The sequence below is a fragment of the Panthera tigris genome, chromosome D2 (genome assembly GCF_018350195.1).
Source record: "Panthera tigris isolate Pti1 chromosome D2, P.tigris_Pti1_mat1.1, whole genome shotgun sequence".
NCBI classification, from domain to species: domain Eukaryota; kingdom Metazoa; phylum Chordata; class Mammalia; order Carnivora; family Felidae; genus Panthera; species Panthera tigris.
This window is the reverse complement of record NC_056670.1, coordinates 46,167,597-46,191,357: the sequence shown is the minus strand read 5'-3', so window position 1 is coordinate 46,191,357 and position 23,761 is coordinate 46,167,597. Positions and strand designations below refer to the sequence as shown.

The following is a 23,761-nucleotide window of genomic DNA, read 5'->3' as shown; positions in this document are numbered from 1 at the left end:
AACCATCTTTTTTTTTAATTTTTTTTTTAATGTTTATTTATTTTTGAGAGAGACAGAGACAGAATGTGAGTGGGTTGGGACAGAGAGAGAGGGAGACACAGAATCTGAAACAGGCTTCAGGCCCTGAGCTGTCAGCACAGAGCCCGACGTGGGTCTCGAACGCACAAGCTGCGAGATCATGACCTGAGCTGAAGTCGGACGCTCAACCAACTGAGCCACCCAGGCGCCCTATTAGTAACCGTCTTAATGGGTGTGGGGTGGTATCTCATGGTGGTTTTAATTTGCACTTCCCTAACAATCAGTGATGTTGGACATCTTTTTAGGTTCTTATTGGCCATTTGTATATCTTCTTTGGAGAAGTGTCTATTCAAGTCCTTTCCCCATTTTTTAAAATCAGGTTGTTTGTTTTGTTGTTGAGTTGTAGGAGCTCTTTATATATTCTGGATATTACCCTCTTATCAGATAAATAATTTGAAAATATTTTCACCCATCCTGTAGGTTGCCTTTTCCCTCTGCTGATTGTGTCCTGCACAGAGGTGTTAAATGTTCGTTAGCACTAGTTTTAAAGTCATCAAGGACTTGTCCTCCTCATCACTGTGTCCTCAGTAAAAGAGCTGGAACTTACAGAGTGTGTGTGGAGTGAATGAATGATTGAGGACAAAGATGTGTGATTGGACTGAGTCTGCACTGCTCAAAGTGCAGTCCATGGACCAGCAGCCTGGGCATCACCTAGGAGCTTGTCGGCAAATAGACCCCACCCTTGACCCTGGTGAATTAGAATCAGCAGTTCAACAAGATTCCAGATGAATCTGATGAACCTGTAAGTCTGAGTATGGCTCTGAATGACGTATCAAACTCAGTAGACATCTCTGGTTGGGTCATTGCCGACAGGATAGAGTCCTTCACATCTGGAGAAGACTGTTTTTACATTTTAGTAAAGAATTCAGACCCCACGTGGGAGAATGGTGGATTTTCCTATTTATCAACAAAGAGAAAATTAAACATGAGAATCAGCTTCTAAAAGGTAGGGTGACTTTCCTTCATTCCTGAGGACGTTTCCTGGACGGTTTATCCCTGTGTCAGCTGGGGTTTGCTCTGTCCTGTGACATCCTAATGCCCCTCACAGGTAGAGTTCTGACATGTAGAGAGTGTGTGACCAAGATAGGCTCACCTGCGATTCCCTCTAGTTTAAAGTCTACAGTAAACCAAAGGGGCACCTGGGTGGCTCAGATGGTTGAGCATCTGACTTTGGCTCAGGTCGTGATCTCATGGTTCGTGAGTTCGAGCCCTGCCTTGGGCTCTGTGCTGACAGCTCAGAGCCTGGAGCCTGCTTCAGATTGTGTGTCTCCCTCTCTCTCTGCACCACTACCCCCACCTTGCTTGTGCTCTGTCACTCTCTCAAAAATAAGTAAACATTTAAAAATGTTTTTAAAGCCTACTACCATAAACCTGCTTCTTCTCATGGAAGCTGAAAGATCAGAGCACTCAGAATGAATAGGAACGACATGGTTCATTCCATCATGGCTGAGAGGGAACCTGTCTTAGGAACCTACCTTCCATTGAGTGGTCAGCCCAGGACCCACATGCCTTGCCTTGTCCATTGTCTTCCCAGCCTCAGGAAAGGAGCCCCTTTTCCTGGCCTCATTTCACTATCAAGAATATCCTGCCAAGACCAGAGTTTCTCTCTGATAAGTAGCAGAAAAGGGCTTTGAGGCACATTAGACACCAGTGATAGAATTCTGAGAGGATTTTAATAATAACCCAAATCCCAGCAAAATTATTTCCAGAGGACATGCATTTCAGGTTTCTTGAAGGATGTTTATAATAAGCCGGAGAATTTCTCTTGTTGTCGTTAATGTGCTAGAACCGGTTTCAGTTAAATTTTACATGAAAAGGATATATTAACCTGCATAAAATATGTTCATAATCTCAATTTAAAATTAAAAAGAAGAAAAAAAACCCCGCCACCACATGTACAATATATTGCCCCAAGTAAAAGCCTTGGGAAAAAAACAAAAACTTTGCTTGTACCACACCAGTACCATTTTTACAGAGATAAAAATTCTATGCTCCCCTCGGTACACATGCACATCCCATTATTGTCACGGGGAGTTATGTATGTTGACTGCAGGCAAGAATCGATGCCGAGCTTCAGAAGGGATGAGAGTAGGGAAAACAGAAGTCGTTTGGTTTCATGGACTTCCTCCAGTCCGGAGAGAGCAAGCGACTGGGCCTTTCATAAGTGGGATGCCATCATCAGGGAAGGGAGATCCCCTCCCCCGCTTTCCCCCAAGTGGAGGTGGAATTGTATTAGTCTTGTGTTAGGGACTCTGGTCTCTGTCACAGACCTGTCATCTCCCGGCACACCACTAGGTCAGTGCCGAGGCCCTTTGCTGCCTGGTGCTGTCCGCAGACGGCTACCAGGTTGGATGCTTCTCAGCTGTGTCAGAGGCCAATGGAGGCTGATTGAGGCTCTGATTTCATTCACGATGGGCCAAGTGGAGCGCTTCCTCCCCAGGAGTCTTTTTAAAAAATTTTTTAAATGTTTTTTTATTATTTATTTTTGAGAGTGAGAGAGACAGAACACAAGTGGGGAAGAGACAGAGAGAGAGAGGGAGACACAGAGTCCAAAGTTCTCTGAGCTGTCAGTACAGAGCCCGACGTGGGGCTCGAACTCACCAACTGTGAGATCATGACCTGAGCTGAAGTCAGATGCTTAACCAACTGAGCCACTCAGGTGCCCCTCCCAGGAGCCTTTTAAGACTGGTAGCACCTTCAACACTCATTAGGAACCCCCTTTTGGGAGACAGTGGGAATCCCACTTCAGAAGGGCTGCAGAAGGAGTCCGCTTCATCCCCTTCTAGAAGGATAACGTGACTTTGTGCTTTGAGGAGGAAGGTGATTTGGGAATTGATCAGGGGTGCCCTGTGTGCTGTGTCCGTGACGTAATGTTAGTGGTGATGATGGCGATGACAGTGGTGGTAGTGATGTGATGCAGATGGTGACAGCGATGGTGAAGAAGGGGATCTTGAGGGTGAGGACCCACCTACTCACTTCCCTGACCCTCCCCCATGCAGGCAGCGTCCCAGTGCTTGTCACTAAGAAACACTGAGACAACCCTGGCCTAAGCACGGCTGTTGTCTCCGCCTCCCAGATGAGGCAGGAGCTTCAGGGAGGTAAGTACCCTCACAGGCTTCCCCCACCAGGGAGCGGCAGAGTGGGGTCTGATCCGGCACTTGGCCTTGGGTCCCTGTTCTTCCCCACCAGTCTCTGGGCTCTGCTGTCTGTCATCGAAAGCTCTCCGTATAGTCCTAGTTCACCAGGCCTGGGAGTGTTTTCTGTCTCGACCTCGCTGGATGGGTTTTTATATGATGAAAGTTGCAGATGGTGATTCCAAGTGGGGTGCAGGAGTGGAGCTGGCGGTTCAGAATATCCATTTGTTAAAATAGAAAGTGAAATTCCTTCCATAAGCTCTTCTTTCTCTGCAGTTACCGCTGTTGGGAATTTAACTTCTATTTTTTCTTTTCTTAATACATCTTTTTTAAACTTTTTAAAAATTTTTTTTATTTTTTAAATGTTTGTTTATTTTTTAGAGCGAGAGAGAGAGAGAGACAGAGCGTGACTGGGGGAGGGGCAGAGAAAGAGAGGGAGACACAGAATCTGAAGCAGGCTCCAGGCTCTGACCTGTCAGCACAGAGCTCGAACACACAGGGCTCGAACTTGGGAATGGCCAGGTCATGACCTGAGCCGAAGTCTGATGCTTAACCAACCAAGCCACCCAGGTGCCCCAATACATCTTTTTTTTTTTTTAATGCTTATTTATTTTTGAAGCGGGGAGGGACAGAGAGAGAGAGGAAGACAGAGGATCCAAAGCAGGCTTTGCACTGACAGCACAGAGCCCGATGCAGGGCTCAAACCCACCAGCTATGAGACCATGGCCTAGCCGAAGTTCAACACTTAATCGACTGAGCCACTGATGTGCCCCTAGCTTCTATTCTTTAAACAGTTTTCTGTGTATATGCAAACTTACATCTACATCTCTCTATATATTCCTGAAGTGTATCCACAGTCAGCCCACAGTCAGTGTAGGTCACAGCTATGGATTATGACAAATACACTTCTGTCTGCCAAGTTCTCTAAAAATGAGAATGATCTTTTTTTTAAAATTTTTTTAATGTTTATTTGTTTTTGAGAGAGACAGAGACAGAATGCAAATGGGTTAGGGGCAGAGAGAGAGGGAGACACAGAATCAGAGGCAGGCTCCAGACTCCGAGCTGTCAGCACAGAGCCTGACACGGGGCTTGTACTCACAAGCTGTGAGATCATGACTTGAGCCGAAGTCGGACACTCAACCGACTGAGCCACCCAGGCGCCCCAAAATGAGAATGATCTTAAACAAAATGTTCACACATTGAATTGTTTTCTCATTAACAATATATCAGGCTTATATTTCTACATCAGTACATATAGATCCATCCCATTCTTTTAATAACTCAAAGTGTCACAGTATCATAGTTTATCTATTATCTATCATCTTTCTTTCTTTCTTTCTTTCTTTCTTTCTTTCTTTCTTTCTATCAATCTATCTGATATTATCATATGCCTTTAGTTTAACCTATGAAGTTTAAAGCCATATGCAGATTTATATGATTCCAAGCAATAGGACCCAGGTATCCTACTTCTTGGTAGAGTGTCTGCATAGAACCCAGGATAGGCTGAAAGAGAAGAAAGTCCCATGATTCAGCTCATGATTTCCCAAGAGCGTCCCCTCCCTGCATTTCTGAGGCCAAGGATATTCAAAGGAAGATTTTCAGTGCAGCGTCAGACTGGTTTTCTTTCACTGTGTCTTAAACTCATTCAGTCATTCATTTAAAAATGTGCATTGAGTATCTCCTGTGTGCCAGATAGCACCTGAGTCAGGTGTCTCCCTAGAAGCTACAGCCAGTGACGTGCTCCAGCCCACTCATACCCATGAGAGAGAACAAATGTCTTTGGCATCGTGAAATTTACACGTTGTAAATCAGCAAAGGCTATAAACCAGAACGCTTTTCTTGGACAGCCAGTGGCTCGCAATTTCCCAGCACACTACTGGATGCAGCAGCAAATGTCTGACAAAGCCACTGCCTTTGCAGAGCTGAGCGGTGTGGCTAGAGGCTGGCTCTGGCACCAGCCCCACCACTGACTAGCTGTTGACCTCAAGCTTGCCGTTTCTGTGCCTTTGTTTCTACATGTACAAAATGAGGCTGATGATAAGAGTACTTTCTGCCTAGAACTGTTGGTACACTAAGTATTAGGTGCTATGGTTCATTCTAGTGGGAGAAGGCAGAAGATAACCAAATGAACGTACTTTATAAGGCCAAGAGGTGATACGTGCTCTGCAGAGCAATAGAGCAGATAGGAGCCAGGGAGAGACTGACGGGGAGGGCGCCCCCTTGGAGCAAAGGCCTCTCTCCCTCTCTCCCTGCCCCTCTCCTGCTCATGCTCTCTGTCTCTCTCAAAATAAATGAACTTTATTTTAAAAAGTTAAAAAAAAAAAGGAAAGGTTAACTTTACCACTATGAAAAACACGTATCACTAGATTTATTTGACACTGGCCTGAGGCCCAGTGGCATCCATCAGAATCTGGTGTGTGATGTTTTCCATATGATCTCTGAGCGTCTTCTTCTCTCTGCCTCTAAGTATTTCAAAGGGACTAGTTGTCAAAACAACACTTGTCTGTACTCTATAATAAAAATCATAGTAATAATAATTGAACACCTGTGTAGCATTTACTGTTTACCTACAAGGTAATTTTCTAAGTACATTACATGTATTAATGGATTTAATCCTCGCAATAGCCCTGTAGGATAGATACCATTATGAGTCTCACTTTACAGATAAGGAAATGGAGGCACAAAGAAGGTAAGAAACTTGTCTGAGGTCACACAGTTAGTAAATGGCAGTCTTCCTGTCTCTGAGAATCCATGCTCTTAAGTAATACCAGACAGACCCTTGAACAGTCTGATGAGTCAGAGTGTTAAAGATCGCAGGTGAGGGACACCTGGCTGGCTCAGTCGGTTAAGCATCTGACTTCAGCTCAGGTCGTGATCTTGTGGTACGTGAGTTTGAGCCCCACATCGGGCTCTGTGCTGACAGCTCGGAGCCTGGAGCTGGCTTCGGATTCTGTGTCTCCCTCTCTCTCTGTCCATTCCCCGCTCACACTCTCTCTCTCAAAATGAGAAATAAACATTAAAAAAAAAAAGATTGTAGCTGATTAGAAGATTGAGTGTTCAAAATGGAAGATTCTCAGAGCAGACTCTTATGGAAGGAGATTACCAAGCCCTCTCTTTTTCTACACATAAGTATTCTTTTGAATAATATTGCCAGGAAAAGTACTTTTGGAAGGAAGCTGGGAAAACATAGATCTCTGGTCCATGGGGAAGAGAACATGAGTGACTATATTAGATCACGGGGCTCTCACTGCCATCACTGTGCCACTATGAAAAGTTTCATGTGTCAGGACCCTCCCCAAGAGATTTATCTATAATCACATTTTAGCTTCCAAACATACATTGGTGAAATCTAGAGACCTCCATCTGTCTGATGACTTATAAAGCCTCTGGCTTTTCTGTGCCTGGCTTTAGCAGGTCCTATGGCTGGTCACCTCTGTGTGTCCTCAGAGCAATTAGCCAGGGGCATGTGACTTTCCATCATGTCAAATTCATTCTGGGAATGTGCTTTGCTAAACATCCTTTGAATTCTCCAGAGTCGAGAGCGTGATGCAAATTTGCTCTGCTCAAGAGTTCCAAGTGACCTCATCCAACCCACGGTGCCAAAAACCTGGATACAACTTTGAAATCTTAATCTCCATCCAAAACTTCTCTCCTGAGTTCCAGATCCTTTCCAAACCTTCCAGAGCTGTAGAGAACACTGGCTCATTGGCCATCAGTTAACTGAATAATCACGTGAAAGCCAGGAAGCGGGTAGGAATTTGGGCAGATATAATCCCAAGGCTTATAGATGTCTGAAGCAACAGAGGAAGTGGGCATTTGGTGCCTCATAGCATGCCTGTGTCCTCCTGTGTGGTGACCAAGGTCCCAGTGTCTAGCCCCTGGCTCAGATTGCCAAGAGGAGCCTATGTCCGCAGTCATAGCTGCATGCTGGCTTTGGGGAGTGCAACTGAATTCCAGCCCTCACCTCTGGGTGGGGATTCTGGTATCAGTTATGCTGTTGAAGCCAGAGGTCCCAGTGGACCAACTGTCTCAGCTCTAAGGAGACCGTGACTAGCCCTGGCATGCAGCTCCTTCTCTAGCTCTAGCCTATCACTGCTTAGCTTCCTATTTCTACCTGTCCAATAGATATCTCTAACCAAGAGTCTGTTGCCACCTCATGCACAGCCCATCTAAGGCAGGGTGGGCCAGTCGGTAGACCTGTGGAACTCAAAATTAAGTCAAGTTCATTTCCAAGCCATGTCGATTCCAACAGGAACAGTAAAGGTGACGCCATAGTTTTCTTTCCTGAGTTTGGACCTATGGGTGCCCATCGAAGGCCCTCTATCAAACAGAGCTTTGCTGATCATACAGCCTCCACCTCCTCGGTGGCCATAGTCCTATGTGCGTGGGCGTGGGGAGGGGAGAATTTGTTTTACTAGGTACTCCTCTGTTGAATAAAAAATGAGCACTTATCTTGAAGGGGGGAGAGGAAGTCTGCCCTCGATAATATGTAATTCTCTCTTGGGTAAATAGATTCCTGATAGTGCAGCCCGTAGAAATGCAATCGCATTTTTTAACTCTAAGGTGAAGTTAGCATAAACATCCCCATGTCCTAGTTATTGATCTTTTGCTCAGATAATGGTATTACCCAATTGAACTTCTGACACTGGAGAATTTGCAGTGGCTACAATTGTATTTTTCTTTTATTCCTGCAATTTAATTCAACGTGCACTTCCAACCGTGATCTCTACGAAAAAATGGTGTTTTGCAGGAGTTGGAGTAGAATGTTAAATCAATCTCTGTCTCTCTCTCCTTTTTCTTCTCTGCCCCTCTCTCTCTCTCCTCTCTCCTGGTAGGAATGTTAACTTTTAGCTTGAATCCTGGAAACACACCTACCAAATGAAATACTCAGAAACTTCCAAATTAAGAGCTTAAAGTGTGGTGTGTCCCCAAGAGGTGCACAACTTCTGAATTCTTGGGGGTTGACTTTTCTAGTGTTAGCCGTATCAAGTAAGTCCTTCCCCATAGGCCCACTTCCCATAACCGATACTCTAAAAAAGAAGAGCTTAAGTTAGAAGCGAGAGGTCTCCACCTGGGGGTTCTCGTCTGCTGTTGAGTGCCTCACCACTGGCAGAACAGAAAAGATGGGCCGTGGAAGACATGGCATTTCACTGCAAACTGATTTTGTTACAGTTGGAGTCCAGAAGGTTCTGTCACTGCATGAGAAACCTGGTCTGTGTGATAATGCTTTCTGAATTCTTCTGAGGTTTTACTATGTAGGAATTTAATCTGGCTCAGTGGCTGTCAGGGAGCACTTGAGTTCAACTCTAGGATCTGGGAGGTCCTTAAGGACAGCGGGAAGGTCACACAGCTGACGTTTAAACTAAGGTCCAAATTACCCCTGTACCCATGGTCTGCATTCAGCCATGAGATGATGGCCGCAGGGCCACTCTCCTTGCCTCCTCTCCAGGAGTATTTCCACCCACTGAAAGTTAGAAGAATTTTTAAAAATTCCATTCTAGCCTTTCTTTAATGCATCAACACGTGTCTGTATCTGAAACTCCATCCCCTTTTGCTCATCAAATCCCCTTCCAGACTAAGGAATGGATTCTTCCTGGCTGGGAAGAAATGTATCAAAAGTGAGATTACAGGTCTGTAAAACAAAGAGGTTTAGAACAGACAAGATCCCAAGCATTGAACATAAATACCAGGCCCTTATTGGAGAAATAGAGAAACTGACCAGGGGTCTCTGCAGGCTGAGAGGGAAAAGAAGATACAACCAAACAGTTGCATTTGCTTCTCACATGTTTGGAAAGTTCTAGGGCCTTTTCTTCTTCTTTTTTTTTTTTTACTTAAAAAATTATTTTTAATGTTTTCATTTATTTTTGAGAGGGACAGACAGAGTGCAAGCTGGGGAGGGGCAGAGAGAGAGAGGGAGACACAGAATCTGAAGCAGGTTCCAGGCTCTGAGCTGTCAGCACAGAGTCCTATAAGGGCCTCAGACTCGTGAGCCATGAGATCATGACCTGAGCCAAAGTCGGACGCCCAACTGACTGAGCCACCCAGGTGCCCCTGTAGGGCCTTTTCTAAGGGACACTGTCAGAACTTCCCAGCAGTTGGTCCGCTTCCCATCCCCCCTGTTTCCTCCTGCTCCTGCTTTTCAGCGAACACGGCGACATCAGACCTAGGTGTCTGAGGCCTGGAAATCCTGCTTCCAGGACTTTCCTTTGTGTCTGAGTACAGCCTAAAGCATTTGCGAGAGTGTTTGTGAACCACTAGTTCAAGATCGTTGAAGCTTGTACTAGAGTGCCCATGCACTTCTGTACTCCCTTCACCCCCAAGAGCAGGAATGGGGTCTTGAAGAGGGTCATTTTGAAGGCCAGCAGCTCACAGGGAACAGAGGTGCTTCTCGATTCATCTTCAGAGACTCACTTGATGTGCTCCAGTTTTCCAACTGCCGTAGATGTTGGGAGTGAATCTTCAGCTTATACCCAGGCCACATTCGAATTGTTAAGATCACAGACATCACCGGAAATACACGTGGGGCCCTGCTGTGGGGTCCTACCCTTGGCTCTGCCCCATTGCATCATCTGCTTTAGCCTTTACATTCTGCTCCTGGCCCCTGGTTTTACCACCAGTTGTATAGTTTTACCAGTAACTGATTATTCCAATAATTTTCTCTAAGCTACTTCTCAATGCACCTAAACCTTCCACTAAAGCATCAGTGCAAAAAAAAAAAAAAAAAAAAAAAAAGGTAGCTTGATAAGAACTGGTGAGGAGTCTGCATTTACTCCCTTTCATTGGCCATTAGGAATTTATTTCCAGTTAAACAAGCTGGGAAATGTAATTAAGCACATGGTTGATGGTGACAGCCAACTGTGCATGCCAGAAAAACAATAGGTTCTTTAAAGGTGCCAAGGACTGATATTATGCATCTTCTGTTGGAAACTGTATACACTTCACAATTCGGAGGCTCCTGTGTGCTGCCTCGTGTCTTCAATCAAATTATTATATCCCAGAAATATGCATAAGGGAAATGATTCTACACATTTTATGGTGGGTTGTTGCTTGTAGCAGTAATTGAAGTACCTTTCCACTTATGAAAGTACTAATTTTATTTGTTTTTATTGCTTTTCTAGATGCAATTATTTATTTAGTGTGCTTTGGCTTTATTGAATTATGTTTACTATAGGAACATCATAAAAATGTATGAAAACAACACATCAGCCCAGCCAGCCTGGTGACCTGTATTGAGAAAGCTAGTGTTATTTTTCATATCCAAACGTAATGGAATAACTTAAGAATAAACAGATAATCTACACTAGAAAACAATGCAATTTCAAGGTAATGTAATAAAACACCTGGACAATATGATTTCATAAATCCTAGTTCTAAAATTTACATGAGTTGGGTTTTGCGTGCTTATTTGAGGACACATGGCATTTCTAAATGGAATCGTTGTAATGTGAAATGTAATTAAACTGTAAGGCAAGAGGTAAACGGGATTTTTGTTGGCTTGTAATATATGGACAACTAAGAAGCAATGTGAAGACTTTTGATGTCAAAAGACAGGCAGGAGGCTCTCATCCCTATAAATGTCCTTAACTTTGAAATGGAAAAATGACCAGTTTGTGAAGGTTGCTGGTTAGTCGCCCCTGACGAGTAGGTACTGGCTGTAGTTTAGATACTCTTGCTCCCTGTCTCTATGATGACGCTTCATTTCGAAAGAAAAGAGGCTTTTTGCTTTAGGCATTCTTTTTAAGAAACTTAAATTGAATGTGAATGGTTTATTTGTCCTGAATTTTGGCGAGATAATCCAAGGTGTAAGCACAAAAAATAAAAAAATCAAAACAAAACCATAGCACAAACCAAAGCCGAAAAACAAAAACCAAAAGCAGGCTGCTTAAATGAAAGTCACGTGTCTTTCATGGCTAGAAATTAGTGACTGACTTTTATTTTTCTGATTATGAATTAAAATTAATTAATGTGTTGTTTAAATACGTGCGCCTACTAGAAAATTTAAAAGGTATCCACAAAGGTATATCCTCCCTTCAGCCACCCAGTTTACTTTACCAGAGGGAACCATAGATATCAGGTGCTTGATTTTTCAAGCAGGTTCCAAGGGTTTTCTAAGCGTATAACATATATACACACATATTTACACAAATGATGGTAACACAGACACGTATGGTTCCATCATTCTTTTTAAGGAATATACTCCATATACTCCATTGTATGAATATACCAGTCTCCCGCTGATGTCCATTGAAGTGTTTCCAGATTTTGCTTGTACCAACAAACAATATACAAGAGGACCTGTTTCTTCTGTTTCTTTTGACAACCTTTCTTTAAGGTTTGTTAATTCGAAAGACAAAACCTGATGTCTGATTTTATTTTTTTAAGTTTATTTATTTATTTTGAGAGAGAGAGAATGAGTGTGAGTGGGGGAGGGGCAGAGGAGAGAGAGAATCCCAAGCAGACTCTGCACTGATAGTGCATGGGTTCGATCTCATGAACTCTGATATCATGACTGGAGCTGAAATCAAGTGTCACTGACTCTTAACTGACTGAACCGCCCAGGCATTCCCTGATGTCTGATTTTCAATTGAGATTCTCTTGTTGCTACAGGTTCAGTCTCATTTGTACGTGTAAGAGCCTATGTATTTCCTCCCCTATGAACACTCTGGTCCAGTCTGTTGTTCTTTGTTTAATTTTCTTTTTTTTTTTTTTTAACGTTTTTATTTATTTTTGAGACAGAGAGAGACAGAGCATGAATGGGGGAGGGGCAGAGAGAGAGGGAGACACAGAATCGGAAGCAGGCTCCAGGCTCTGAGCCATCAGCCCAGAGCCCGATGCGGGGCTCGAACTCACAGACTGTGAGATCATGACCTGAGCCGAAGTCGGACGCTTAACCGACTGAGCCACCCAGGCGCCCCCTTTGTTTAATTTTCTAATGGGTTATTGGCCGTTATCTTTGTTGAATTGTAAAGCCCTTTGGTATGAGTTGCAAATATTTTCTCCACTTTGTCAGTTGTCCTTTGACTTTATTTAGAGAATACTATGCCGTATATGGCATGAAGATATACATATCTTTTTGCATTGCTCCTGGATTTTTCTATAAAATACCTTCCATACACAGAGGTTATTAAAAAAAATTTTTTTTTTATTTCGCCACACTTTCTTCTAGCACTTTTATGAGTTTCTTTTCCACATTAAAAATGTGTAATTTATCTGGAATTTGGTATAAAGAATGATGTAGGGATTTGATTTATTTATTTTTCAAGGGACTACCCAAGTGACCTAACACTATGTATTGAAAAATAATATTTTATTTTATTATTCCAGGGTAATTTCTGGACTTTCTCATGAGTTGCACTGATAGACAGGTGTATTCCTGTGCCAACACCCCAGTATTGTAATTATTACAGCCTTAGATTTTAGTATCACTCAAGTTGGATTACCAATTATTCTTTTTATAATAAATAAGTGAATATTTATTTAATAATATATATAATAAATAAGTGAATATTTGTTATTGAATAAATTTGATGTGTAACATTGTGTAAGTTACACATACACATGTACCAGGCTACTTTGATACCTTTATATGTTGTAGCATATATAATATATATAATATATGTATATATAATATATAGATTATGATTGCCAAGCAGTGATATTTATCACACTACATAACTATAGTACAATATTATTGTCTACATGTATTATCCTGCGCATTAGATCTCAGTACCTTATTTACTACTCGTTACAAGTTTTTACCCTTAAGTACCATCACTCTTGTCTGACTCCTCTCAGTCCCCTGGTAACTACCATCTTACTCTCTGTTTTTTTACAGGTTTAATTTTTTTAGATTCCACATGTATAAGTAATATCACACAGTCTTGTCTTTCTATGACTTACCTAATTAGCATAATGTGCTCAAGGTCCATCATGTTGTCACAAATGGGACAATGTCTTCCTTTCTCATGGCTGAAAAATATCCCATTGTATATATGTAACACATCTTCTTTATCCATTTATTCATTGATGGGCATTTGGGTGGTTTCCATAGCTTGGTTTTGTGAATCATGATGCAATAAAATGAGATTGTATAAGGGGCTTCTGGGTGGCTCATTTGGTTACACATCTGACTCTTGATTTCAGCTCAGGTCTCACATGATCAGCTCAAAGTCAGGCTCCACGCTGACAGTGTGGAGCCTGCTTGGGTTTCTGTCTCTCCCTTTCTCTCCGCCCCTCCCTGGCTCTTAAGTGCGCTCATGCTCTCTCTCTCTCTCTCAAAATAAATAAATCTTGAAAAAAAAAATGGGATTGCATATATCTCATTGGAATCCTGTTTTTGTTTCCTTTGGATATATACCCAGAAGTGGAATTGCTGGATTACGTGGTAGATCTATTTTTAATTTTTTGAGAAACCTCCACATTGTTTTCCATAGTGGTTTGATCAATTTACATTCTTCTCAACGGTGTTTAAGGGTTCCCTTTTTACCACATCCTCACCAGCTCCCGTGGTCTTTGTCTTCTTGATGATAGCCATTTTAACAAATATGAGGTGATATCTCATTTGCATTTCCCTGATGATGAGTGATGTTGAGCATCTTTTCATGTGTCTGTTGACCTTTTTGATGTCTTCTTTGGAGAAATGTCTAATTACTTCTTTTGCCAATTTTTAAATTGGATTTTGTTTTGTCTTGTTATTGAGTTGATGGAATTCTTTGTACATTTTGGATATTACTTGGGTATTTCAACCCCTTATCCATTATACAGTTTGCAAAAAGTTCTCTCATTCTGTAGGTTCTTTTCATTTTGTTAATTGTTTCTTTTGCTCTGTGGGGGCTTTTGAGTTTGATGTAGTCCCATTTGTTAATTTTTTTCCTTTGTTGCTTGTGCTTCTGGAGATATTTCCAAAAAATGATTGCCAAGATCAGTATCAATGAGCTTCTTCCAAACATTTTCTTCTAGAACTTTCATGGTATCAGACCTTCATGTTTAAATCTTTGGTTCATTTCTAGTTAATTTTTGTGAGTGATATGTGATAGTGGTCCAGTTTCATTATTCTGCATGTGTTTCTACAGTTCTCAGCACCATTTGTTGAAGAGACTATCCTTTCACTGTTATGTGTTATTGGCTTCCTTGTCAAAAATAAATTGACCATATATGCTGGAGTTTTTCAATTGGCTGATGTATCTATCTATATTTGTACCAGTGTCATACTGTTTTTTATTACTATGGCTTTGTAGTATAGTTCGAAATCTGGAAGCACAATACCACTGGCTTTGTTCTTTTTCTCAGGACTGCTTTAGCTATTTGGGTTGTTTTTTGTTTGTTTGTTTGTTTGTTTGTTTGTTTTTGTGGTTCCACACAAATTTTAGGATTGTTTCTTTTATTTCTGTGAAGAACGCCTTTGGTATTTTGATCGGGATTAAGTAGAATCTGTAGACGGCTTTAGATAGTAAGGCCATCTTAACAATATTAATTCTTCCAATCCACGAACATGGGATATCTTTCTGTTTGCTTGTGTCTTCTTCAATTTCTTTCAGCAAAGTATTGTAGTCTTTGTTGTATAGATCTTTCCCTTCCTTGGTTAAATTTATTCCTAAGTATTTTTTTTTTTTGATATTATCATGAATGGGTTCATTTTCTTTATTTCTTTTTTGGATGCTTCATCATTAGTGTAAAGGAATAAAGTTGATTTCTATATGCTGGTTTTGTATCTTGCCATTTTACTGAAATAGTTTTTTTTTTTTTTTTTTTACTAATTCTTTGGGATTTGCTCTATATAGGAATCATATCATCAGCAAATAATGACAATTTTACTTCTTTCTTTCTCATTTGAATGCCTTTTATTGCTTTGTCTTGCTTAATTGCTTCAGCTAGGACTTCCAGTATTATATTGATTATGAGTGGTGAGAGTGGGCATCCTTGACTTGTTCCTGATCTTAGGAAAAGTGCTTTCAGTTTCTCTTCATTAAGTATAATGTTAGCTGTGGGTTTGTCATATATGGCCTTTATTATGTTGAATATGTTTCTTCTGTATCTAGTCTGTTAATGGTTTTTATCATGAAAGGATATTGTATTTTGATCATTGAGATGATCATGTGATTTTTATCTTTCATTTTATTGGTGTGATGAATTACATCTATTGATTTGTGTATGTTGAACCATCTTTGCATACCAGGGATAAATCCCACTTGGTCATGGTGTATAATCCTTTTAATATGTTCTTGAATTTGATTTTCTAACATTGTCTTGAGAATTTTTACATCTATAGTCATCAGGGATATTGGTTTATAGTTTTCTTTTCTTGTGGTGGCCCTGTATGGTTTCTGTTATCAAAGTGATGATGACTGCATAGAATGAGTTTGTAAGTATTCCCTCCTGCCTGATACTTTGGACGAGTTTGAAGAGGATTGGTATTAATTATTCTTTACATGTTTGGTAAAATTTTCCAGTAGCGCTAGCCTTGAAGTTTTTTTGTGTTGGGAGTTATTATTATTATTATTACTGATTAGTAATTACTGATTACTATCTGTTTAGCTTTTGTATTTCTCCCTGATTCAGTCTTCTTAGGTTGTGTGTTTCTAGAATGTACACATTTCTTCTCAGTTATGTAAGTTGTTGGCATATAATTGTTCATCATAGTCTCTTACAATTCTGTGTATTTTTGTAGTATCTATTCTAATGTCTTCTTCATTTCTAATTTTTTTGAGACTTCTCTATTTTTTTAATTAATCTAGCTAAAGCTTTGTCAATTTTATCTTTTCAAAGAACTAGCTCTTAGTTTCACTGATCCTTTCTATTCTTTTTTCTGGTTTCTATTTCATTTATTTGCACTCTGATCCTTACTTTTTCCTTCTTTCTGTTAACTTTGGGCTCCATTTGTTTTCTTTTTGTAGTTCCTTGTGGTGTAAAATTAGGTTGTTTGAAATCTTTCTAATTTCTTAATATATTATTATTGTTATAAACTTTCCTCTCAGAACTGATTTTGATACATCCCACAATATTTGATATGTTATGTTTTCATTTTCATGAGATACTTTTTATTTCCCTTTTGATTTTTTCTTTGATCCAATGGTTGTTTATAAGTGTGCTGTTTAGTTTCCACATATTTTTAGATTTTCTCACTTTCCTTTTGTTGATTTCTAGTTTCATACCATGTGGTCAGAGAAGATAGCTGTTATGATTTCAGTCTTCTTAAATTTGCTAAGATTAGTTTTGCGGCCTGACATATGATCTATCCTGGAGAATGTTCCATGTGCACTTGAGAAATTGTGTATTCTGCTGCTGTTGGGTGAAATGTTCTGTATATGTCTGTTAAGTCCATTTATTCTAAAGTGTGTTTCAATTTAAATTCTTCCTTGTTGATTTTTCTATCTGAATGATCTATCCATTGCTGATAGTGGGGTATTGAAGTCCCCTACAATTATTGTATTGTTGTCTATTTCTCCTTTAAGATCTTTTATTAATTACTTAATTACTTTTATTAGTTAATCAATATATAATATACTTACAAGCTTAAGTAACATTGATTACTTAATATAATTAATATATACTTAATTTCATTGCTTAGATTTTGGGAACGTATTTGTTTGTAATCGTTATATCTGCTTGATGGATTGACCCCTTTATCATTATGTAATGACCTTTGTCTCTGAATACCCTTTTTAGCTTTAAGTCTATTTTGTCTGATATAAATATGGCTATACTTAATTTTTTATTTCAGCTGGCTTGGCTTCCATTCTTTCACTTTAAGCCTATATGTGCCTTTAGAGCTGAAATGAGTCTCCTGAGCCTATATGTGCCTTTAGAGCTGAAGTGAGCAGCATATAATTGGGTCTTATTTTTTTATCTGTCCAGCCACTTTGTGCCTTTTGATTGGTGATTTTAATCCATTTACATTTATGGTGATTATTGATATGTACATTTTATCTTTTGCCTTCTGATTATTTTGTCTTTCCCGTGTTTCTGTTTCCTTCTGATTCTGTCTACCTTTGTAAGTAGGTAGTTTTGCACGGACATTGGCACAGCCTCTCCCCTCCCCTTTTTTTGATGTTTTGTGTCTATCCTCTAGATATTTGCTTTGTAGTTACCAAATATGCTTTGTAGTTTACATAAAACATTTCATAGATAAAATAGTTCTTTTTCTGGTGATAGCAATTTATCTTCATTTGCCTATGAAGGTTCCATCCTTGGGCATCTTTTGGGATGAGCACTGTGTGTTGTATGGAAACCAATTTGACAATAAATTTCATATATTGAAAAAAAAATAATAAATAAATAAATAAATAAATAAATAAATAAAAAAGAGAAAGTTCCATCCTTTTCCTCTGCCTCTTCTATATTTTTGATGTCACAAATTATCTCTTTATACTGTGATTTTGTTATCAAGTTGTTCCCATTATTTTTAATGCTCTTTTCCTTTAAACTTTATGCTATAGTTAAGAGTTTAATATACTATTTTAAAGAAGAGTTACCATATTCTAATTCTGTTTATCCCCTTAATCAGAGTTTTGTGTACTTTCATTTTTTCATTTCAGCTTGAGGATCACCTTTCAACATTTCTTGTAAGGCAGGTCTACTGGTGGTGAACCCTCTCAGCTTTTGTTTATCTGGGAAAGCCTTTATTTCTCCTTCATTTTTGAAGGATAACTTTGCCAGATATTCTTAGCTGACAGTTTTTATCTTCCCATATAATATGTCATTCCTCTCTCTCCTGGGATGCAGAGTTTCTGCTGAGAAATCTGCTGATAGCCTAACGGGAGTACTTTTTTAGGTTACTATCATTTTTTCCCCCTTGGCTGCCTTTCAAATTCTTTATTGTTGACTTTTGACAATTTTACTCTAATGTGACTTGGAGAGGGTCTTTTTGCATTGAGATAGTAAGGTGTCCTATTAGCTTTGTGGACTCGTATACCCAGTTCCTTCTCCGGGACTAGAAAATTCTCAGCTATTATTTCTTTAAATAGGCTCTCTTCCCTTCTCTTCCCTCCTCCTTCTGGGATACCCATAATGTTGGCTTTTCTTTTCTTTTTTTTTTTTTAATTTTTTAAAATGCTTATTTTTGAGAAAGAGTGAGAGCAAGTGGGGGAGGTGCACAGAGAGAGGGGAACAGAAGATCTGAAGTGGGCTCTGTGCTGATAGCAGAGAGCTCGATGCAGGGCTTGAACTCACAAACCGTGAGATCATGACCCAAACCGAAGTCAGACGCTTAACTGAGTGAGCCACCCAAGCACCCCTTATTTTGGCTTTTCTGATGGAGTCAGATCATTCACATAGAATTCCTTCACTATTTAAAAATTTCAGCTCTCTCTCCTCTTCCACCTGAATCATTTCTATATTTCTGTCCTTGAGCTTACTAATTCTCTCTTCCTTTTGATCTGCTCTATTTCCAGTATGTTCTAATGCATCCTTCCTCTCATTTATTCAGTTCTTCAGCTCCAGAATTTCTGTTTGGTTCTGCTTTGGAATTTCAGCCTCTTTGATAAAGCACGCCTTCTGTTTATTAGTTTGATTACTGAAATCACTGTACTGTCCTTCTGAGTTTTCTTTTGGCTTTTGAACTTCTTTACAAGTATTTTGAATTACCATTTAGATTACAGTATTCCATGTCTTTGGCTTTGGTTGCTGGAAAATTGTCATTTTATTTTTCTGATACCATGTTACTGTGATTTTTTAAATATTACTGTGGTTTTCACCTACTACTATGATTTTTCATGGCGTTTGATGAGAAGTGGCTCTGCCACTGCATTTGAAGTAGCGAACACCCTTTTTCATGTAGGTGAGGTTTTGTTAACATTGATTCCAACAGTTCAACAGGTTGGTAGTTAGGAGCTTTCCTTTTGTTTTCCAGAAGGTGGCGCTATAGCACAAGTTTTTGCCTTCTGTTAAGGAAGCTGACTGGCTGCTAAGGTTGGGAGCACTATGCATTTAGAAAAAACAAAGGTGCTGGCGATGGGGGGGCGGTGGGCAGAGCAGGAGTGAGGAGGGAAGGTGTGTACTTAGTGCTTTGGGCTTTGGGTGTGCCCACTGCTACGTAGGGGGATCCTGACGCAAGGATGGGCTTCTTGCCTTCCGGGACAGACAGCAGGAGACACTTTCCTTCCGTTCCTTTCCCTCCCCCAGTCACTGTGGTCAGTCAGAGAGAGCAACTGCTCCCTCCAGCTATAATGCACATGGCCAGGCAGACCCTCCTCCCCTTCCTCCCCCCCCCCCCCCATCACTGCCTTCACCCTCTACCTCCTGTATCAGTAAGGTGGTGCTGGCTGGTTTCTGGACCAGCCCACACCTTCTCTGTCATCACCACCAATGCCACTGCTGCCCCCCCCCCCACCCTCTCTGCAGTCTCCTCTGCAGTCCAGACCCCCACCTTTGAGTGCACAGATGGACAGATCTCTCGGGTGTCTTTTGGTATGCTGTGCACAGGCACTTTTCTTTTCAGTTGTGGATGTCCAATCAGTTGTAAATTGATGGGGAAAGGAAAAGAAAAAGGAATGGTTCATGGTGCTGTGATCCTGACATCACTCCATAATAAGCCACCAATTGTTCTTTATTTTAATAATGTTCCTTAATCATGGCAAGAAAATATACATGGGTGACTCCTTTATTCAAAAGTTGTTTTTCGCAAAAAAATTCTTTTTAATTTTATTAAATGCTTTTTCAGCATCTATAGAGATAGTCATATTGGTTTTTTGCATCTGTTGCTATAGTGGATTATACTGGTAGATTTTTCTAATATTGAACCATCTTTGCATTCCTGGAACATGGTTATGTATCTTTTAATCTGCTTCTTCATTCTGAGTCAATCTGATTTAAAATTTACATTAATAAATGAGGTTGTTTTCAAATACATGAAGGGGCATCTGGGTGACTCCATCAGTTGAGCGCCCAATTCTTGATTTCATCTCAGGTCATGATCCCAGGGTTGTGAGATCAAGCCCCAGGTCAGGCTCCGCACTGAGAATGGAGACTTCTTGAGATTCTCTCTCTCTTTCTTTCTCTCTCCCTTTGCCCCTCTCCCCTGATCTCTTTCTCTCTAATGTAAAAAAAAAAAATTTTTTTTAAATAAAATACATGAAATTTTTCTTCCTCTTTTAATGCTCTGGATAAATTTAATTACATTGGAATTATCTTTTCCTTAAAAGAATTTGTTTTAGAAAGTCTCCTATAAAAATGCCTGGGCCTGGTGTTTTTGAGAAAGAGCTCTTTGACAATATTTCCTTTCTTCCTTTCTTCCTTCCTTTTTCCCTCCCTCCTTATTTCTTTCCTTTCCTTTCTTTTATTTCTTTTTTTGATGATAATTAGTACATTCATATTTTCTGGAGTTTATAATTTATATTTGTTGAAACATTACCTACTTTATCCTGCATTTCATAATTTTGGGCAATGAGTTGAGCAAAGTAGTTTTTTTTTTTTAATTCAAAAATTTATTTACATTATATCCCCTTCCTCATTTCCTATTTTATTCACTTGTGCTTTTTACCTTTTTATCTTGATTAATTTATTTTTCAGTTTATTTATCTTATTGGTGCTTTCCAAGCACAGGCTTTTGGGTATTTTTATAATTCTACTGTTTTTCTGCTTTCTTTCTTTTCTTTCTTTGAGGGGAGGAGGGGCAGAGGGAGATGGAGAGAGAGGATCTTAAGCAGACTCCACACCCAGCACAGAGCCCAGTGTGGGGCTCAATCCCACAAACCTGGGATCATGACCTGAGCTGAAATCAAGAGTCAGAACTTAACTGACTGAGCCACCCAGGCGCCCCTGTGTTTCTGCTTTCTGATTCATAGAGTCTGGTTCTAATTGTATTGGTCTTTCTTTTTTTTTTTTTTTCCATTTATTTTGTTCTTTTCTAACTTCTTCAATTGGATGCTCGACCCATTTAATTCATAGTATTAACATAAATATTTAAGACTATGATTTATCTGTGAGTACTTCATTCTTTGGGCTCTGGTAAGTAATATTTTCTTTTTTCATTGTTATCAAGATATTCCAAAACTTTAGTTTTATACAGGTTGAGTCATTCGAGAAAAATGCCCATTCTAATTTTGTTATTAATTTCTGGAATTTTGGGTTTCTGTCGCTATCTTTATTTTTTCCTTTTGATCAGAAACTGTTAGTTACATTATTTTTACTTCTCAGAATTAAAGTTTACTTTGTGACCTAATGTTTAATCGCTTTTTGTTAGTGTTCTATGTTGACTCAAGAATAAATCATAGTGAGGGCGCCTGGTGGCTCCGTCAGTTGAGAATGAAACTCTTGGTTTCAGCCCAGCTCGTGATCTCACAGTTCATGAGTTGGAGGCCTGTGTTGGGCTCTAAGCTGCCAGGGTGATGCCTACTTGGGACCGTCTCTCTGTCCCTCTCTCTCTGCCCCTCTCATGCTCTCTCCCTCTCTCTTCTCTCAAAATAAATAAATAAACTTAAAAAATATATTAAAAAAAGAATAATCGTAGTGGCTCTTTATAGGGCATAGTGTTCTTTATAAGGCAATGAGATCTATATTGTTATGTTATTTAATTTTTATACGTCCTTGGAAAATTTTTGTCCATTTGTTTCCCTTTGGGTCCCCAGAATGCGATGAAAATGCACCCCTGATGAATGAATATATGATGCGGAACTCCTGTGGTCAGCTGGAATTGTTTTGTGTTTTGTCTTCCAGCCAAAGATTGCTGAGGAGAACCTGACCTACGCCGAGCTGGAGCTGGTCAAACCCCACCGGGCCGCCAAAGGCCTCCCCACCAGCACCGTCTACGCCCAGATCCTCTTTGAAGAGAACAAGTTGTAATGCTGTGCCCTCTTCCGTGGTCCTATTTAATACCTGCCATCCCGGTTATTTATGACACTTTGGAAACAAAGTCCTTATTTTTGTATTTTCACTCGTGCCTTCTGCGGGGCAGAGAGACCCTTCCCAACAGCGCTCCAGGTGCCTTCGAGGAGAGGTGTGAGGCACGAGGTACGGGGCTCCTCTCCACAAAAGATTAGGGGCCACAGACCTTGGACAAACCTCCCAGGACAAGATTTTCTGAGTCTGAGCCCTGAGAAGTGTGGACTCTGATTCTGAGAGTACCCAAGGAGATTGTTTCTGCTGAGCCAAACCCCTTCGTGTTTTCTTCTTCTTTCTTTGGGGTTTAATCTTTTAAAAATCTTATTTTAATCTTCTGTTCTTCCTGTATTTGTGATATCAAGCTCATAGCATATAGCTAGAAGAAATACCATTATAGGCCAAAGTGTGTGAGATGGCAGATATGTACTAGTTGGTTGTCAGAAGGTCACAGAACGTTCCTAAGGCACCTAGAGCAGAGCAGACTGCTTATTGCAAACGGTCACTCAAGGTAGCATCTCTTGTTTTAAACAGATGCACTGACCCTGGTGATTTAAGGGCGGAGAGGCAGATTGTGGGGCTAACAGTCAGCCGTCTGTAAATACCCCAGTGCCCATCTCCCAGGTGTGATCGCCCAAGGCCACAGGGCAAGTAGCACACACTATTTTAAAGGGCTTCCATAACCCTCATCAGGGTGCACCTATATTGGTATAGAAACTTACATCCTCCAAGAAGTCCTACTCTTCTCCAAAGGAGCAAGGGAGGGACTTAGCCATCCATTGACACACTGGAGGAAGCGGGCCCCTCGGAACTGTGTCGAGGTTACCAGCTCTAATTGGACGTCCACTCATATGTGGGCAAAGTTTTGTGCCTGGTTCCCCTAGTGGAGGAGAGTAAGAAGTGCAAGCCGAGTTGGGAAAATGTGTTTTAAAGACCCTACTCTTGGAACGTGCCTTGTCCAACTCAACTTCATGGGTGATTTCTAATGTGTTTGGGTTGGGGTCAGGCAGGGGTGCATGGTATACACATCTGTGTGGAAGTTTCTCTGCAGGACTGGTACAACACCCAGAAACTCACTGGAGATGGAAACGTTCTAGAAGAGAGCCATCCTGTCACACTTCTTGGGTGGGTGTGCTCTGGGCGGTTATTCATTGCGCACTGCAGACATTGTTTGGCTTTGTAACGGATCATGTATATATGGTAAATTATATATTTTAAACACAACCTTGAGTGTGAGTTGTGCCCTTCTGTATAGCTGTGCGAACTTGGTCAAGTTTCTCACTCCCTAATTATCTCAGACTCACGTTTATAGTAAGGTGACTTAACCTCTCATAGAATTCTTGTAATGGGATGATGAATACCTCAAGATTCTGGATACTATAAAATTGCTTCACACTACACTGTGTTAACATTCATGTGACAGTCTATGTATTTTCGAAATGAAAGTTTCTTTACAGTGTAAGGCTCTCGTTACAATAGCTTCAAAAAATAAATGTGTCCGTGAACTTAGCTCTACGGTAACACTCCCAAAGACCCATGATAGCTTATGAGTACCTCTTGTGGTTTATTGGAAAGGGTCCAAATTGGGAGCAGGTAGATTTTCTAGAAGCAGAAGTAGCCTGACTTTACAGACAGGAAGTCGATCTCTCTGGTCTACACCTGCATCTCATTCCCTTCCCGCCTGCCAGATTTCAAAGATAGTGAATAAACCACGCAGCTTTGGGGGAAGAAATACC

General features: G+C 40.4%; 1 protein-coding gene across 1 annotated transcript in view; it reads left to right on the top strand.

Moving 5' to 3' along the window:
• The window catches only part of VSTM4 (V-set and transmembrane domain containing 4), a 96,030-nt gene extending 73,954 nt beyond the window's left edge, over positions 1–22,076 (top strand). Inside the window, exon 8 of the mRNA XM_042960974.1 lies at positions 21,864–22,076. Within this exon, the coding sequence (XP_042816908.1) occupies positions 21,864–21,989 (126 nt within the window). The 3' untranslated portion in view covers positions 21,990–22,076. The remainder of the gene's footprint in view (positions 1–21,863) is intronic.
• Positions 22,077–23,761: the final 1,685 nt, after the last annotated feature.